This window comes from Tursiops truncatus, chromosome 7 (genome assembly GCF_011762595.2).
Source record: "Tursiops truncatus isolate mTurTru1 chromosome 7, mTurTru1.mat.Y, whole genome shotgun sequence".
In the NCBI taxonomy this organism is placed as follows: Eukaryota; Metazoa; Chordata; class Mammalia; order Artiodactyla; family Delphinidae; genus Tursiops; species Tursiops truncatus.
The window spans coordinates 37,065,521-37,084,729 of record NC_047040.1 but is presented as its reverse complement, the minus strand read 5'-3'; the positions used below and the strand labels follow the sequence as shown (position 1 = coordinate 37,084,729).

General features: G+C 37.0%; 1 protein-coding gene across 2 annotated transcripts in view; it reads left to right on the top strand.

Annotated features, from left to right (window-relative positions):
• The window catches only part of PLCL1 (phospholipase C like 1 (inactive)), a 355,583-nt gene that overhangs the window by 281,626 nt on the left and 54,748 nt on the right, over positions 1-19,209 (top strand). For both annotated transcript variants that reach the window (XM_019939204.3, XM_073807436.1), the window contains exons 2-3: positions 1,357-3,831; positions 6,565-6,768. In XM_019939204.3, coding sequence (XP_019794763.2) covers positions 1,357-3,831; positions 6,565-6,768 — 2,679 coding nt within the window. The remainder of the gene's footprint in view (positions 1-1,356; positions 3,832-6,564; positions 6,769-19,209) is intronic.

Here is a 19,209-nt window from a genome sequence, read left to right as displayed (position 1 = left end):
TCAAAAATTAGTTGAGCCATTCATATTTCTGTTTGGTTTTACACAGTGGCTGCTAATAGCATTATACTGAAATGTAGGTGTGAATCTCATAATGTTCATTTATTTTTATTTTTTTATTGAAATATAGTTGATTTACAATGTTGTCTTAGTTTCTGGTGTACAGAAAAGTGATTCAGATATATATTACATATATTATTATATATATATTCTTTTTCATAATGATTTATTACAGGAGATTGAATATAGTTCCCTGTGCTATACAGTAGGACCTTGTTGTTTATCTATTTTGTATATGGTAGTTTGTATCTGTTAATCCCAAACTCTTAATTTATCCCTCTCCCATTCCCTTTCCCCTTTGGTAATCATAAGTTTGTTTTCTACATCTGTGAATCTGTTTCTGTTTTGTAAATAGGTTCATTTGTATCATATTTTAGATTCCACATATAAGGCGTATCATATGGTATTTGTCTTTCTCTTTCTGACTTACTTCACTTAGTATGATAATCTCTAGGTCCATCCATGTTGCTACAAATGTCATCATTTCATTCTTTTTTATGGCTGAGTAATATTCCATTGTATATATATCACATCTTCTGTTTATGGACACTTAGGTTGCTACTGTGTCTTGGCCATTGTAAATAGTGCTGCTATGAACACTGGGGTGCATGTATCTTTTCAAATTAGAGTTTTCATCTTTTGCTGGATCCTATGGCAACTCTATCATAAATGTTCATTTACATTGTTTACCTGTGTCTGAAAAATTGCTCAGGTGAGAGTCCTTTGTCTATTGTTAGCTCTCAATCTGACTTTCAAGTTGCCTTTATTCTTCAAAATAATTTGAGGAAAAAAAGTGATTTTTTTTTTTAGTTAAGCTATATTGTAAGCCCTTTTTGATGTAATGCATGTTAAGGTAAAAATCTTTTATTTGAACTAATTTTAAGTATAAAAATTAAACTGTTGCAAAGTGTAAATGAGAAAAACTTTTTAAAGAAATCCAGCTTTATTTCTTCCGTATATCTATAGGGACATGAGCAAGGTTGTCAAAATACCAAGAGGTAGAGGATCTTAGGAAATCTACTTTAATGAACAAATAAGAGTGATTTGTAGTTCACTTCATACTTGATTTTATTTCAAAGAACACACAGGTGTTGGAAAAATAAGTTTTTCTCCTGAACTTAATAATATCAATTTTCTTGGCAATTTCTCTTTTCTGAAACAGTGAAAAAGTAAAATTTAGGCTAGCTCCTGTCCAAATAATCATAATAGCTGAATGGAGTCTGAGGCACTCGTAGAGTGTTACTGAATTTGTCTATTTTCTTAAGGAAATTGACTCATTATTTTCAAATTGCTTTACAGGATCCTGCAAACCAAAAATGTGGTGGAAGAAAGAAAACCGTGTCTTTCAGCAGCATGCCATCCGAAAAGAAAATCAGTAGTGCGAGCGACTGCATCAGCTTCATGCAAGCTGGCTGTGAACTGAAGAAAGTACGGCCAAATTCTCGCATTTACAACCGTTTTTTCACTCTGGACACAGACCTCCAAGCTCTTCGCTGGGAACCTTCCAAGAAAGACCTTGAGAAAGCTAAGCTTGATATTTCTGCCATAAAAGAGATCCGACTGGGGAAGAACACAGAAACATTTAGAAACAATGGCCTTGCTGACCAGATTTGTGAGGACTGTGCCTTTTCCATACTCCACGGGGAAAACTACGAGTCTCTGGACCTAGTTGCCAATTCAGCAGATGTAGCAAACATCTGGGTGTCAGGGTTACGGTATCTGGTTTCTCGAAGTAAGCAACCCCTTGATTTTATGGAGGGCAACCAGAACACACCAAGGTTTATGTGGCTGAAAAAGGTGTTTGAAGCAGCAGATATCGATGGAAATGGGATTATGTTGGAAGACACCTCTGTAGAGTTAATAAAACAACTCAACCCTACCCTGAAGGAATCCAAGATCAGGTTGAAGTTTAAAGAAATCCAGAAGAGCAAAGAAAAGCTAACCACCCGAGTGACCGAAGAGGAGTTCTGTGAAGCTTTTTGTGAACTTTGCACCAGGCCAGAAGTGTATTTCTTACTTGTACAGATATCTAAAAACAAAGAGTATTTGGATGCCAATGATCTCATGCTTTTTTTAGAAGCTGAGCAAGGAGTCACCCATATCACCGAGGACATGTGCTTGGACATCATTCGGAGATATGAGCTTTCTGAAGAGGGACGTCAGAAAGGGTTTCTTGCAATTGATGGCTTTACCCAGTATTTGCTGTCACCAGAATGTGACATTTTTGATCCTGAACAAAAAAAGGTTGCCCAAGATATGACCCAGCCATTATCTCACTATTACATCAACGCCTCTCACAACACCTATCTCATAGAAGACCAGTTCAGGGGGCCGGCTGACATTAACGGGTATGTTAGAGCTTTGAAAATGGGCTGTCGAAGCATTGAACTTGATGTAAATGATGGTTCAGACAATGAACCAATCCTTTGTAATCGAAATAACATGACAACACACCTTTCCTTTCGAAGCGTCATAGAGGTGATAAATAAATTTGCCTTTGTGGCTTCTGAGTACCCACTCATTCTTTGCTTGGGGAATCACTGCTCCCTACCCCAGCAGAAGGTAATGGTTCAACAGATGAAAAAGGTCTTTGGCAGTAAACTCTATACTGAAGCACCTTTGCCGTCGGAATCCTACCTCCCATCACCAGAAAAATTAAAAAGAATGATCATTGTGAAAGGAAAGAAATTGCCTTCTGATCCAGATGTTTTAGAAGGAGAAGTTACAGACGAAGATGAAGAAGCTGAAATGTCTCGAAGGATGTCAGTAGATTACAATGGTGAGCAGAAACAAATCTTGCTGTGTAGGGAGCTCTCTGACTTGGTGTCTATCTGTAAATCTGTTCAGTACAGGGATTTTGAACTATCTATGAAAAGCCAAAACTATTGGGAGATTTGTTCATTTAGCGAAACAGAGGCCAGCCGAATTGCAAATGAATACCCAGAGGATTTTGTAAATTATAATAAGAAGTTCTTATCACGCATCTATCCAAATGCCATGAGAATCGATTCCAGTAACCTGAATCCACAGGACTTTTGGAATTGTGGCTGTCAGATTGTGGCAATGAATTTCCAGACGCCGGGTCCAATGATGGACCTTCACACAGGCTGGTTTCTTCAAAATGGAGGATGTGGTTATGTTCTAAGGCCGTCTATCATGCGAGATGAAGTTTCTTACTTCAGTGCAAATACAAAGGGCATTGTACCTGGGGTGTCTCCTCTAGTGCTTCATATTAAGATCATCAGTGGTCAGAACTTCCCAAAGCCCAAGGGAGCTTGTGCCAAAGGGGATGTCATAGATCCCTACGTGTGTATAGAGATACATGGAATTCCGGCCGACTGTTCAGAACAAAGAACTAAAACTGTACAGCAAAACAGTGATAATCCTATTTTTGATGAGACATTTGAGTTTCAAGTGAACCTGCCTGAGCTGGCCATGATCCGTTTTGTGGTTCTCGATGACGACTACATTGGGGATGAATTTATAGGGCAATATACAATACCGTTTGAATGTTTGCAGCCTGGATATCGGCATGTTCCCCTCCGCTCCTTTGTGGGTGACATCATGGAGCACGTGACTCTTTTTGTCCACATAGCAATAACTAATAGAAGTGGAGGAGGAAAGCCACAGAAGCGCAGCCTTTCAGTGAGAATGGGGAAGAAAGTTCGGGAGTATACCATGCTCAGGAATATCGGTCTTAAAACAATAGATGACATCTTTAAGCTAGCAGTTCATCCCTTACGAGAAGCCATAGATATGAGAGAAAATATGCAGGTAGGAAAAATCCCATACTGTCCTCCCTTACCCCTGAGTCTTCTGACCCCTCGCTCACCAGTGAACATTGTGTTTTACTAATGATCTGATTCCTCAAAAAATTTTCACAGAGGATGTGTAACCCCATGTACTGCTGAATTGCCTGTGATAAAACAGATATTTGAAAAATAATTTATTGGGGTATAGTTGATTTACAATGTTGTGTTAGTTTCTGCTGTACAGCAAAGTGAATCTGTTATACATATACATATATCCACTCTTTTTTAGATTCTTTTCCCATACAGGCCATTACAGAGTATTGAGTCGAGTTCCCTGTGCTATACAGTAGGTCCTTATAAGTTATTTATTTTATATATAGTAGTGTGTATGTGTCAATCCCAATCTTCCAATTTATCCCTCCCCCCCCACCCAGTAACCGTAAGTTTATTTTCTATATCTGTAACTTTATTTCTGTAAAACAGATATATTTTATGTTTCTAATGGTGAATGCTGTGTTAAATCTGGCCTGAAATCTGGCCTGAACTAAGCCAGCTAATGGAGTATAAATGTAGCAAAACGCTTTATATGTCCATTAAATGTTCCTAGTACAAAACTAAATTGATATATGGGAATGTGTATATGAAACAGCGTGAAAAGAATAGAATATAAAATATTATATGTGCATGTAACATACAAAATTTTATATATACAAACACATGCATACTAATTATAAGTATACATGTAAAATATTTGCAGATAAGAACACAGAAGGGTATTTGAAGTCATATAAAACAAATGTAATGCCTATTAGATGATGTCTTAGTTGTTTGTGTACAACAATAATAAATTACCCTCCACGAAACAAAGAAGACTAATAAACAAACAACATTCAGCACTTGAACTGGTTGAAAACTATTTAGTCTTCTCTTAGAAATGTGCCTTAATTGAAAGGACATGGATTCTGGACTAAACTCTATCCCTGTGTGATCTTGAGCAAATTATTTCAGATATCTGGCCATCAGTTTTCTCCTCATAAGGTAAGAAAAATAGTAATAATTACATCACAGGATTATTATGAGAATTAAATGAGAGTGTATGTAAATTACCCAGCCTTAGCATGTAGGAATTCAGTGTCAGTTTTCTTGCCTTCATTAATGCTTATAATCAGAGATGGCTGCAAACTTTTTTCTTCAAGACTATTTAATATGCTTATTCTAGGCTCATGTTACTAAGAAACAGTCAAACGGCAAATGCTTGCTTAGTTCCTGCAATGTGCAAGAAGATGTTGTTTGGCAGAAGCAGTAGGAGTCTATGTATGAGAGCAAAACAGGAGAGGAATATTTTTCAATGTACTTTATCTGTTCCTTTAACTAACATTTTTATAGTAACCTTCACCAAGAATCCCTACATTCAAAATAGAAAACAAGCGAAGAGGTTAAGTAATTTTCCCAATATTGCATTTAATAAATAGGAATATTGAGCTTTAAATCCAGAATTAACCACCACCAAAACCCAATGATCATTCATGGTTTTTAGTCATGTGATGCTGAACGCCAAACCATGACTTGGTGAAAACTTTATTTTTACATTATTTCACAGAGGAATCCTGGAATGGGTTTAAAATCAATTTTAAATCACCAAAATGGTAGAAAATACTATATTATATAAACCACATACAAATACTTAGATTGTAAACGTATAACTTGTGGTGGGTTGCCTTGGCTGCTGTTTTAAAATTAGGCTCCAAATGTCAGCATTATCTACCTGACTTTTTCTGACATAATTCTATAACTATTATAAACCCCTATGTTAGATTAGTTATAAGTCATTTCTACACCTGACTTTATATATTAGAAGTAGATTTTATGTAGTTCTATATAATTCTTGGAATATGTCCTTTGCATGTATTACGTGTTTAAAATACATAATAAGGAGAGTTGGCTATAGATAAAATTTTTCCAGTTAGTACTGATAATTTATCTCACCTCAGATTTCTTTTGGTTTGGGATTATTTAGAGCCTAATTACTAGAAAAATGAATACCATCATTGTCACTAAATTCATGAGACACACATTAGGTTAGGTATTGTTCGTTGTTAGTAGGCATAATTTCTATTTCAAATGAATCTTTTAAACGCCTGTCACATGGACAAATGTAGCTTTACGTGAAATGTGTTTTATTATGTGTGTCTGTCAGGTGCATTTCTGGTGAGATGACAAAGGAATACCACTGATGGTTATGTGAAAGGAGTATGATGAGTAATAGCAGTCTTCTACCTTGAGGGGAAAAACTCAAAGAAGATGCACTCCAATGTACAACCACTGACATGCTTTTATGTTTATCATGATACAAATTTAACAAGATATTCATGTTATCAAATATAACAAGATATTCATGATATTCAAATATTAATTTGTGTGCATTGTCCAGAACACTTCAGATATTCCAGAATATTCCACAGCCCTGCTTTAAAAAGCACTATGTAGCCTTGGGTCATAATCTGCTTTGCTTTGTGGCATATTTGTGGCAGTTGTTAAAAGCTGAGAAAGATGAAGTGTAGTTGTGAATTAGCTCTGCGTGTTATCTCCATGCGTATCTCAACATTTTTGGTTGGTTATAATCCAGTTTGCTTCAAATTTCATAGTACTTAAGGGTATACTTTTAATGAATATACTTTTGTGTAAACCTAGAAGTGCTGGGGGGGGGGATGTATCATGTGGTCAGAAGTGTAATTCCATGTTTTCTTCCCCACAGAACGCCATAGTGTCTGTTAAAGAACTGTGCGGACTCCCTCCAATTGCCAGTCTGAAGCAGTGCCTGTTGACCCTGTCCTCTCGGCTCATCACCAGTGACAATACTCCTTCCGTCTCTCTTGTGATGAAAGACAACTTTCCTCATCTGGAGCCTCTGGGGGCAATTCCAGATGTGCAGAAAAAGATGTTGGCTGCCTATGATCTGGTAGGAAATTGTTACTCTCTATTTTTTCTCTGTGTTGGGAGGAAATCATATGGCAGGGGCTCTTTTGTGGAACTCCAGTGAATAACACAGAGTGACTGCCTTTAAAACCTCAACTGGGAGTGGCAGGCAGAGCTGGCCCACTCAGCCCCACCTAAGCCCCAGTGGAGACCTCTGAGGCAATGCTTTGAACCTAGAGCTCCACAGATTAAAACTGGAAAATCTCTGCTTTAGCAAGCAATGAATTATTGATTAAGTCCTCAAAACTATACACAATTTCTCATCATCTAAATGACTTTAGCCTGCAATGTAGCCATTTAATTGCATACCTATAGGAAGTAAAATTATGCCTCAGTATGGCCTTATGATGGTTGAGACAAACTATTTCTCTGGAATTTATATTTCTAAGCTAATACTGTTATCTGATTTTTCTGAATATATAATGGAATTTAAATAGCAAATAAATTTAAGAATAACTGTATTTCTGCATATCCTAATTCCATAAAAAAATTAGGACCAAATGAAAAATTGGAAAATTTGTGACATGTGTGCCAGGTAAAGTGTAAATAACCTTAAAATAGAAAGAGCACTTAAAAATCAATGAGAAAAAAAAATGAGGAAAAAAATCTTAATCTACATCAGTCAGGATTAAGTTCAGCTTCATGAAACTAAAAATGCAAACTAATCATGGCTTAAAAATACAAAGTTTTATTTTCTCACATAAAAATCTGGAAACCAGCCCTGCAGGGTGGCACTTACATAAAATTCTTAAGAACCTAGGCTCCCTCTAGCTTTCTGCTCCACCATCTCTAGCACATCCTCATGGTCCAAAATGGCTGTTGAAGCTCCAACCATAATATCTGCATTCTAACCATCAGGAATGATGAAGAGGAAAAAGAGGGCATTATCCTCTTCCTTTAAGGACGTTTCTCTGAAAAAGCATGGATCACATTTGCCTACCTGGAGTTGACACATAGACACACTTAGCTGCAAATGAAAACAGGAAATGTCTTTATTTTAAAGGGCTATGTGCTCAACTAAAAGTCATCTCTTCTGTTACTAAGAAACAGAGGTAGAGTGGATATTAGGGGACAACAAATAGTCTTTGCTTCAGAGGTGAACAGGCAATTTATATATCTTCTCACCCTAAAAAAATAATGAAAATGTAAAAACATATTTAACCTTAAAATAAGTTTTAAATTTAAGATGTTAAAGAAATATAATGAGATACTTCCCCTCTCCATCAAACTGGCAATTTTTTTCTTTTTAAAAACTGTACCTCTGATAAAGAATTTAAGGAAATGGATACTCTTATCCATCTACCTTCAGTGGGAAAATAAATTGATATAATTTGGGGGGAAAATTTGGCAATATAATTTAAAATGTTTATCCCATTTTATCCATGTATTTCATACCCAGGGATTTATTCTAAGCCAATAGATGTGTACATAAACATTTATGGTTAATGTCAGCATAGAGGGATAAGTTAAATAAAATACAGTAAGCCATATTATGGACTCCTTTGAAGCCATTAAAATTGTATGTTAGAATACTTAATGATGTGAAGAATTCCTCATAATTTGTATGTTAGAATACTTAATGATGTGAAGAATTCCTCATAATTTGTATGTTAGAATACTTAATGATGTGAAGAATTCCTCATAATACGTTTGGTGAAAGAGTCTGGTTACAAAAAAATATACACTATAGCATTTAAGTTGTATTTATATGTATACACATCTAAAATGCTAGCAGGTTATTAATAGTGATTATTTTTAAATAAGGAGAGTGAGTTTTATTTTCTTGGATATGCTTTTCTATATTTTTTCCGTATTTGCCAAACTATTTACAATGAACCTGACTAATTTTCATAATTAAATAAAAATAAATATTAAGGAAGGAAAGAATAATATTTTATCATCCAAAAACAACTAGAAGAGAGACGTTGGGGATAAATATCCTACACCTGAAAAGGAAGAAAAGCCCACAGAGTATATTCTCCTTATGAATGATTTTACATTTTACAAACTGTACTTCATGGTTGCTGGGGGATAAGTTTGCTTATAACCTAAATAGCATTTTTCATGAAATCAATTTTTTCATCATAATAGTAGGGACTGAAAGCTATTCAGTGAATAGGTATAGTTGCCATCTAAGAGGTGAAATTAGGATACCTGTTGCCATAGAGACAGACAGTGGAAATCACTTATTGTTCCAATTCTCTTTTAAGCTAAGAAAGAAAAATCACTCACTGAGAGGGGAGCCTGGTCCCCTGGAGCTGGGCCTGTAATAAGCAGAAAAGCACCTGGACTGTGGTCAGCCAATTTCCATTTCACATCCCCAAGCGTCCCATGGTGTTGGTACCACACCTGCTGGCCAACTATGAACATCAGCCTTTTCTCATTTGTATTTCTAAAATGCAATTTCTAATTGCAGGTACAGCATGGTTTTCCAAAGCTTAAAATAAAAGGCTATAGTGGAAAGCAGAAATACTTCTTTTTATTTAATTTAATTTTATCTTTTGGCTGTGCCACGTGGCTTGTGGCATCTTAGTTCCCCAACCAGGGAGTGAACCTGGGCCCTCGGTAGTGAAAGCGTCGAGTCCTGACCACTGGACTGCCAGGGAATTCCCATGGAAAGCAGAAATACAGCTAATGAAGTGTTCATTTATAGTTCCCTATGGAAATGATTTTTCATTTTGGTAAGGAATTAAGTGTAAATATCCCTATACGAAATGGTAAACACGGCAGATTGTGGACATAATCAAAAATACTGTTAATGTCTCAGCTGGTTATTTCTTTTCTGGGGTGCTGCGGATAAGGACCAGATACATGCCAGGATGATCTTGAAACACCATTTTTACTTTAGGATTTGCATTGTATTGCTTGGCATCTTTAGTACTCTTGGTGTATTCACGTTGGTATTTATTTTAAAGATGTCTTTTAAGATACTCTGCAGATCCAGAGTGATCATTTAAAAATGTAAATCAGATCATATCACTTTCCTTCCTCCAATGGCTTCCCATTAAAATAAAACTGAAACTCCTTACTGTGACTTACAGGGCCAATTATGACCTAGCCTTGCCTACCTATCTCACCTGCTTCCCCATGCACTCTCTCCTGCTCACTCCACCCAGTCATGCGGGCTTTCAGACTCAGCTTGGTCCCATCTCCAGGCTGTTTTACTTGCAGTTCCCTCTGCTTGGAGTGTTCTTCTCTTGCATGGATAGTTGCTTCTTATCTCTTAATTCTTAGCTCAAATGTCATATCCTCAGAGAAGCCTTCCCTAACCACTGTCTCCAACTGTCACTCTATCACATAACCCTATTTGATTTCCATTATCTTACTTGGCAGTATTGAAAATACTTGACTTTTTGTTTAATTTCTGTCCTTTTCCTTTACCCTCAATTTGAGTATACACTCCAAGAGGGCAGAGAAGCTGTCTGCCTTGTTTACTATTGTTAACTCTAGCACCTAAAGCACTGCTGACACATAGTATGTTATCAATTAATGTTAGTTGAATAAAATATAGATAGATGCATCTGTATAGTTGGTGAAAATAATGTAGTTCCCATGCTATCTTTGAATGTGCTTTATGGTAAATCTTTAATCCCCTTTGTTTTTTGTTTTTTTTTTCGGTACGCGGGCCTCTCACTGTTGTGGCCTCTCCCGTTGCGGAGCATAGGCTCCGGACGCGCAGGCTCCGGATGCGCAGGCTCCGGATGCGCAGGCTCAGCGGCCATGGCTCACGGACCCAGCCGCTCCGCGGCATGTGGGATCTTCCCGGACCGGGGCATGAACCCGTGTCCCCTGCATCGGCAGGCGGACTCTCAACCACTGCGCCACCAGGGAAGCCCTAAATCCCCTTTGTTATATCTCTATGACCCTACTCTAGTCAAATTGTTCCCTGTCTTACACGTATAGTTGGTAACCTATAGACTAAGGCAAAACTATGGAGACAGGAAAAAAGATCAGCAGCTGCAAGGGGCTGGGGGCAGGATAGGGTGAGGGAGGGATGAAGAGGTGGAGCACAGGGCATTTTTAGGCCAGTGAAACTATTCTGCATAACAATATAATACATGTCATTATGCATTACCCAAAACCCATGGAATGTACAACACAAAGAGTTAACCCTAATGTGAACTAATGAACTAATGTGAACTAATGTGAGCTATGAACTTTAGCTAATAATAAAGTATCAATATTGGCTCATCAATTGTAGTAAATATACCACACTAATGCAAGATGTTAACAGTGGGGAAAACTGGGAGTGAGGTGGGGTGAGAGGGTACGAGGGAACTCGCTGTATACTTTCTGTTCAACTTTTATGCAAACCTAAAACTTCTAAAACTAAAGCCTAAAAAAGACCCACAGAGACTATTAATAAAAACTTATTTAGGTGACTAAGGCAGAAGACGAATCTAGGGTTTATTGCCTGGTGGTGGTGGTAGGGGACAGGTATTCCCAAATGAGCAGCAGCTTGTGTGCTCGACTTAGGCTCAAGCTGCTTAAAGATTTCTCAAAAATGGTAATGAACTGTATAGATGCCATCCAAGACGAGCTGTTGTAACCACTAAAAAAAGAATACAGATTATGTTTAGAATAAAAAGCAACCTGAAATCATTTCTGAACAGACACACGTTTGGCCTATTTCAGTATCAAAAGAAACAAATCAGGCAACCAGGTAACCTACATTTGTTGAAAGTCAACCTGAGTGCATCAGACTCTACTACTTATCATCAGGAAATAAAATGAAAATATTCTAGAAAACATTGACCTTGAGTTCATCTGCACAGATTTTTTTTTTTTTCTTCTAAATTTAGCTTTGCCCTAATGACCTGAGATGGTCCTATTCTTTACCAAACACTGGCTTATTTAATATTTGGAAATATTTCCTCTAGAGGGTTTTGGAAATTCAGTCTTAAAAGTCATCTTATACTGAAATTAAAATGATAGTATCTGTGTTGGTATGAAGGAATCAAAAGCCAAATATATCCATAATAGAGTGGATTTATTTACATGGCATAATTTCAGAAGACACCCCCCCACCCCCGTTTCGTATCTTATTTAAGACATATATTTTCTATCTGCTTACTGGTACTTGAAATTTCAAAATTATAATAAATTCCTTAGGGTTAAGACATTTAATCTCTTTAAAAATGCAAAAACATCTCCGTAAGTAGTAACACATTGGGTTATCAGTAATTTGTACCTTTGGATGGTTGTAACCTATCCTGTCCTCCAGGCAGTTTTTTACCTGGGGAAAGGAAGAGATCCTAATGACAGAGTCTTCCCCAAGTCTGGGTAAGGTGGGTGTGAAGTTGCTCAAATAATTGCAATTTTACTGAAGAGCATCCCTGTCTACAATCTCCCTCAATGCTCTGAGTAGGGATGTAGCTACGTAAATGCCTGGCTGATATTTAGGGCAACAAAATCAGAGGTGACTTTCCTGATTGATATATCAAATACATGTCACAGCCAGAGGTGGGAAGTGACAGCTTCTGAAAAGCACTAAAGCAAACTGGGAACATTATTAATCAGTAACTCAAGCAAGTAGAACAGGCTCTAAACATTGAAGGTGGAATTGATGTCTCCTTCCCAGGCTAAAGACACACAGAGTAGAGCTGTGGTGTTAGACTCCTTGCCGCAGTGTCATTTTGGTGGCTCTGTGGTCATCAGACAGTTTTTCAGAAACTCCCCAAACCTTAATTTAAAATCAGAATGCCACTTCTAAGTGACTTGTCCCTTTATTGCCCTGCGATTGCCAGGGGAGGGGGGGGAGTGGGGCGGGGGTGGAGCTCTGGTCTCTGAAAGAGCAAGCCTCAATTCCCCACTCTGGATTTTCACGTTCTCTAAGAAAATATCCACTAATGTAGGTAATGTAGGTCATAGCGTCACTGCTAAGTCTTTTAAGGCTGTTAAAGTAGTATAATTATGTTTTGCAAATAAAAGGTAAGGTTTTCTTTTTTTGTTTAGGATTAACCTTGGGGTTGTTAAAAATAAAAATTAGTTACTGAAAGAATTGCTTAGTGCTAGAGCCAGGAACGGAGATGTTTAATTTTATAAACATTTACTGAGTTTCTCCCCTGGGCAGCCGTCTGTGTTCATGCAGTGGGAAGTACAGCAGCCCCTGTGCTCCAGTAGCTTACAGTCAGGGCAGGCGACCTGGTAAGGTCCAAACCAGGCTTACACATGGATCATTGGTGATCAACTTATGTTCCTCATCATTGAACACAAGGTTGTAACGGTGGGTGATTACATTGGGAAATACATTGCAATTTCAGTAGAACACTATCAAAATTTCTTTGGCTAGGTTAGACATTTTTCCTTCTACAGTGGTGCTTTTAATGCATGGACACTGTACATTATTTTCAAAACCCATCTCTAGCCTCAGCCCTAAAACTTTACTTTAGTCACACTTCTACATTTGATTATAGGACATCACCTAGGTGTCTCAAGAACAAACAATAGAAATTTAATAGGTCAAAAACTGGGTTCATATTTTAGTTCCCTAGGTATTCATTTTTCCTTTTCTGACCCCTGCAAAAGATAACAGCAAGCCAATGGTCCTCAATTCCTCCAAGTGATTTTCAAATGTTCTTTCTCTCTATATATATTAACTCCAATGAGGTCTTTTTTAAAGTTTTTGGCCGCACCCCACGGCATGTGGGATCTTAGTTCCCCGATCAGGGATCAAACCCACGCCTCCTGCATTGGAAGGCAGAGTCTTAACCACTGGACCACCAGGGAAGTCCTGAGGTCTTTAAAAAAAAAAAAAATTATTGAAGTCTAGTTGATTTGCAATGTTGTGTTAATTTCTGCTGTACAGCAAAGTGACTCAGTTATACATACATACATACATACGTACACACACATATATATTCTTTTCCATTATGGTTTGTCACAGGATATTGAATATAGTTTTCCATGCTGTATAGTAGGACCTTGTTATTTATCCATCCAATATATAAGTAGTTTGCCTTTGCTAATCCCTAACTCCCAATCCTTCCCACCCCTAGCTCCTCTCCCCCTTAGCAACCACAAGTCTGTTCTCTATATCTGTGAGTCTGGTTTTGTTTTGTAGATAGGTTCATTTGTGTCATGTTTTAGATTCCACATGTAAGTGACATCATATGGTATTTGTCTTTCTCTTTCTGACTTACTTTGTTTAGTATGATAATCTCTATGTCCATCCATGTTGCTGCAAATGGCATTATTTCATTCTTTTCTATGGCTGGGTAATATTCCATTGTGTGTATGTGTGTGTGTGTGTGTGTGTGTGTGTGTGTGTGTGTGTGTGTATGTATATGTCTTGGCTATCCTATAAGGTCTTTTTATTTACAATTCAACATCAGTGAGAGCTACTGCTTCTTTCATCACCGTATTTCTCATGTGTATCCATTTCCTTACATTGATACAGCCAAGGTTCTCAACAGGCTCTCTTCTCCTCCCACCTGAATTTTTCAGTAGGCTGACTAGTCCTCCATCTAGTCTCTACCTTTTTTTAATTCAACAATGGGAATAATCATCCTCAGATTCTATTTTTGATTTTTAACTAGCCTTGCAAACCCTTCACCCACCATGCTGCCTGTTTTGCCACCCTCATCTCCAATTTCCTTCTATTTGAACCTTCTTCTTCAGTCAAGCTGATTTATTTGCCACGTACTTTTCATTCTCCATCCTTTGTATTTCTGTTCTATACCACCTCAAATGACTTCCTAGCCTTAATTCCCTCTCCATCAACCTAAGTCCAGCCTTTTGTCCTAACCTCTTGCAAAACTGACTTTAAGAAAAAATTCATTTATTGACTTTATTCACGGCATTCAACTCATACCAACTATAAAGAATTTTAGTAGATTGTGTGCGATACAGAGATGAATAAACAGAGAGAGGTATCAGCACAAATAGCCATAGTGCAAAGCATGACAGCTCTTTCAACCAAGAGAAATGTAAGTAAAATGAGTTGGGAGCATGCGTATTTGCTGCTTGTAACACAACACTTTCTCTTTTGATGTATCATTTTGTATATGTCTTTAGGCTTTTGATTAGTCAATTCAACAAACACATTTTGCACACACGTCACTACTCTGCAAGTTGCTGGAGGAAAGAAATGGTATGAAGAAAAATTTTTGTCCTTGAGGAATGGGAAATGCTGATAGGAAGGCGAGATTTACACTTAAAAAGGGGAAGGACAGAGTCACACAGTGTTCAGACAGTGAACCAGATGATGTTTTATGTCCTGAGCTGGAGCCTAAGGACCTTGAGTCCTTATGGTGGACTTTTCACAGTGACTTGTAATATACTATACCCCCTCCCCGACTTTCACCCTGTCTCACCCAGTGCTCAGCAGAATTTTATTTGCAAATAGTTTTGAAAGAAAAATATTGTCTAAACTTTGTACATTTTTTCTTTAGATACTTGAATTTTTATTGTTCTGTTGTTCTCACCTGTCTAATTTTTCATGCAGAGTCAAGAAGTATTGCCTAACATATTTTGGTCCTCTTAAGTGTTTTAAATTAATGTGAATACTTTTGGGTAGTTAGTGTTTCAAACATAGCAGTCAGAGGTGGAATAGTTACAGGGGATTGCAACTGTAAAAAATAAAGCCAAAGCATTCTCTGAAGGTGACTGCTGTGCTGAATTATTTAACATTAACATAAAAGTTAAAACTTTGCTATGATATGAGCGACAGATTTTCTGAACATAAAATCAAAGCAACCTAGATAACATGAGTCCAGGGTTATTTAATCTTTTCCTCTGTTGTGTGATTTGGAGAACAGTTGATTATGTTAGCATGACTAGGAATCTAGCAAAAAGAGCCAATCAGTATCTTTTATCACTCTTGCAATGGAATCAATACACTGGCCGGTATCACAATTAAGCCAAACATAATGGTCGGATTAAATACAGTCTCTTCTCTCAGGATGGGAAAAAAATGTCAACGGTCCCCCAATGTAGTTTTACTTATTGAAATAAGTTTAGATTGAAATTAAGTCAAAGGCACTCTCTCTCCATCATTCTCTCTCCTTATGAAGTTTGTGTGAAACTTTATATTAGTTTGCATTTTAAAGAGTACGTTGGGTTGTGTAGTCATGGAACCCGGAAAAAAAAGAAGAGCCCACTGGCATGTGCTCAACCAGAGCTGGTTATTTAAAAACAAGATGTTGTGCATTTAGTGCATTGAAATTTCTTTTACTCTTGGGTGTGACAATGTCTTGTGATACATTTTCTGTATATTGGGGGAAATGTCAGCATCTTGAGAGTTGGCAGCATTTCCACTTGGTACCAGGGTCCCAAGGACACAGAATATCACAGATGCATCAATAAGTAAGTATCTCAGGGGGGCTCCTTTGTGGAATATTGTGCACGCATCCTCAAAGTTTGCTTTGCATTCCTGAATATTCAAGTTCTTGAAACAGTTTTAATTTAAGGCAGTGTGAGATCGTCAAATTGGCCTGAAAATTCTGGAGAAAGTTCATGAAGTTTAGTCACCTGGTAATTTTATGAATGAACTAAATTTTAATCATAGTGGGATAAAAACAAACATTTCTAATGATTACTCAAGATATAGCTGACAACTATATTTTGGAAACAGAACAACTGGAGAAAAGAAAAGATAAAATGATCCTTTTATGCAGAAAGCTTCTCATGCAGTAGATCCTATTACTGACGTGGAGACAGAGGTCCTTTGGCCTGCTCTGTGTGAGTTTCCCTGTCCTGCTCTATTATAAATCAGGCTAGGAAAAGTGATTCAGAGCTGGTTCCAGGACAGAGAATACTTACTTCATCACATACACCAGAGGCAGTGGATTTCCAGTAAGCTTGCAAATGTTCTAACCTTATATGTGTTCCTGTTTCACCAAAACTTAGCAGTCTTATAGGATTGGCTTTGCTTAAAACCAAAAGATGCCCATCTATCAGAGTGCTTTTTAACCATCTGATTTAAAATGTTTAAGTAAATTAAAAATTAAAGGAAATTATCTTCATTCTACTTAGCAAATGTATTTGTAACAACAATCAGATATTAAAATGTACCAAGTTTAATAAAATTCAAGTCTTATTTTAAACAATTTGAAAAGATGAGCCACTATAGAACTAAAAACTAAAACCCAGCATTTTGATTAGAAGGAAGATAGAGACAGATTAATTATTTCAGTCTTCTTAATAGGTCTAGAGCAGATTGACTTTTTCTTGACTCACATATTCTTAAATGATTGCCTTTCCAAATTTGATAACTCCTTCCTGAAAAAACAGTGGGCACAAGTAAGTATATTGCTTACTAGGTTTCATAGGAAGAATATCTATACTGGTTCATGTGTGTTGCAAGTTAGACTTGGAGGGGGAAGCAGTCATGGCAAAAATGTTTCATGTTGCTTTACTTGGTCAATTCTAATTTATAAAATGTTATCACCAACCTGCACTTGCAATAGGAATTCTACACTCTAATGTAATATTAGCAGCACAGAACAGTTTATAATGTCTGCACCTCAAGAATGCCTGAGTTCTAGTCTAAACTTTTCCACTAACTGGCCATGTGGCTTAAGGTAAGTCAATTGGGCCTGAGTTTTTTCATTTGTAAAATGGGGTTGTCCATGACAGATGGTTGTTAAGGTTACTTCTAGATATAAAGTTCTGTGGTTGTAAGAACTTAGATGTAATTCAGGATAAAATTGGCATCTATGGAAGGTTTCTGAGTCATGATTTGATGAAATCTCATCTTTTCAGTACCATTAAATAGTTACATTGACTCTGCAATGATCCTAGGCAATTAGTCAAACTCCCTATTGAGTTGGGAAGACAGTTTTTTTCACACAGGTTAGACAATTTAATCTACCTTTGAGTAAAAGCGTTACTGTCCCCTTCAGTAAAGCTTTTGTTTTAAATAAATGATTTTGATCTTAACTGACAACTTTACACTCCCCAGTTCAGGACACATCTAATGCTTAAAGTAATGCCAACCTTTATCTGGGTAAGTCCTCTATTCTTTTAGATTCAAAGCCATGGCTAGGAAATAAGATGCATTAGGAGATATTCATGTGACAGAACCAAAGAAAAGCTCTTTGTATTACTATAACAGCAAAGGCAACTGGGAACTCAGGCTGAGACATCAGATATGTAAATCAGGCTGCTGCCAGATTCTATCCACTGAGTCAATCCAGCCTTGGTTGGCTGTCTACTGACTACCCAGCTGGGGGATTATCTGAAGACATGCTTCTCACCTTCTCTCCTTGGCTTTAGCACTTTGTATGTCATTTCCATCAGGATCTGTAGAGATCTAGGAAGGAGATGAAACTCAAATCAACCATTTTCCCTTCCTAACAACTTAGATAAATTACTTAGCTGGGGTGAAATGTTGAAGTTGTTGCTTTAAATGTGGTTTGGAATTGTTGGTACATTTCAGCCATCCATCTTATTTGTTTTCTCTATAACTACTAAGAATTGAAAGTTGACTGCAGAAATTAGAATAAAATTATTCTTTTAAATACAATGGAAGCTGTTACCATAGAGAAGAGGATCAAATGCTCTTATGACAAAAGTTTACATGAGCAATGATTTTAAGTTCTGAGAATATTAATTATGAGGTGTTTTAAAGTTATGACTTTTGTTACTAAAGGTTTTAAAGTTATCCTCGGGGATACTCTTCTATGTTGAAGGTTAAATCACACTTGACTATCTCTTTATGAAGTGATCTATTAGACAATGGGAAAAACAAACTTCTTACACTATGGGGTTAACAAATATTTACTTGAAAGATTTTGAAGATAACTTGAATCATAGTGTTTGTTCTGTGTTTTGGTCGTGAATTTATTTTGCCTCAAGTAAGAAAGTTTTAAAATTTATTTTCTGATACTCGAGTATTATATTTTCCATAGGTATAATCCTACTAAAAGCTGTATGTTTAGTTTTCAGTACTCGATTTGAAAGGGAATTAAGAACATGTAAGGTGGATAGCCTCATCCACCAGAGGGCAGACAGCAGAAGCAAGAAGAACTACAATCCTGCAGCCTGAAGAACAAAAACCACATTCACAGAAAGATAGACAAGATGAAAAGGCAGAGGGCTATGTACTAGATGAAGGAACAAAATAAAACCCAAGGAAACAAACTAAATGAAATGGAGATAGGAAATCTTCTAGAAAAAGAATTCAGAATAATGAATAATGATCCAGGACCTCGGAAAAAAAATGGAGGCAAAGATCGAGAAGATGCAAGAAATGTTTAACAAAGATCTAGAAGAATTAAAGAACAAACAAACAGAGATGAACAATATAATAACTGAAATGAAAACTACACTAGAAGGAATCAATAGCAGAATAACTGAGGCAGAAGAACGGTTAAGTGACCTGGAAGACAGAATGGTGGAATTCACTGATGCAGAACAGAATAAAGAAAAAAGAATGAAAAGAAATGAAGACAGCCTAAGAGACTTCTGGGACAATATTAAA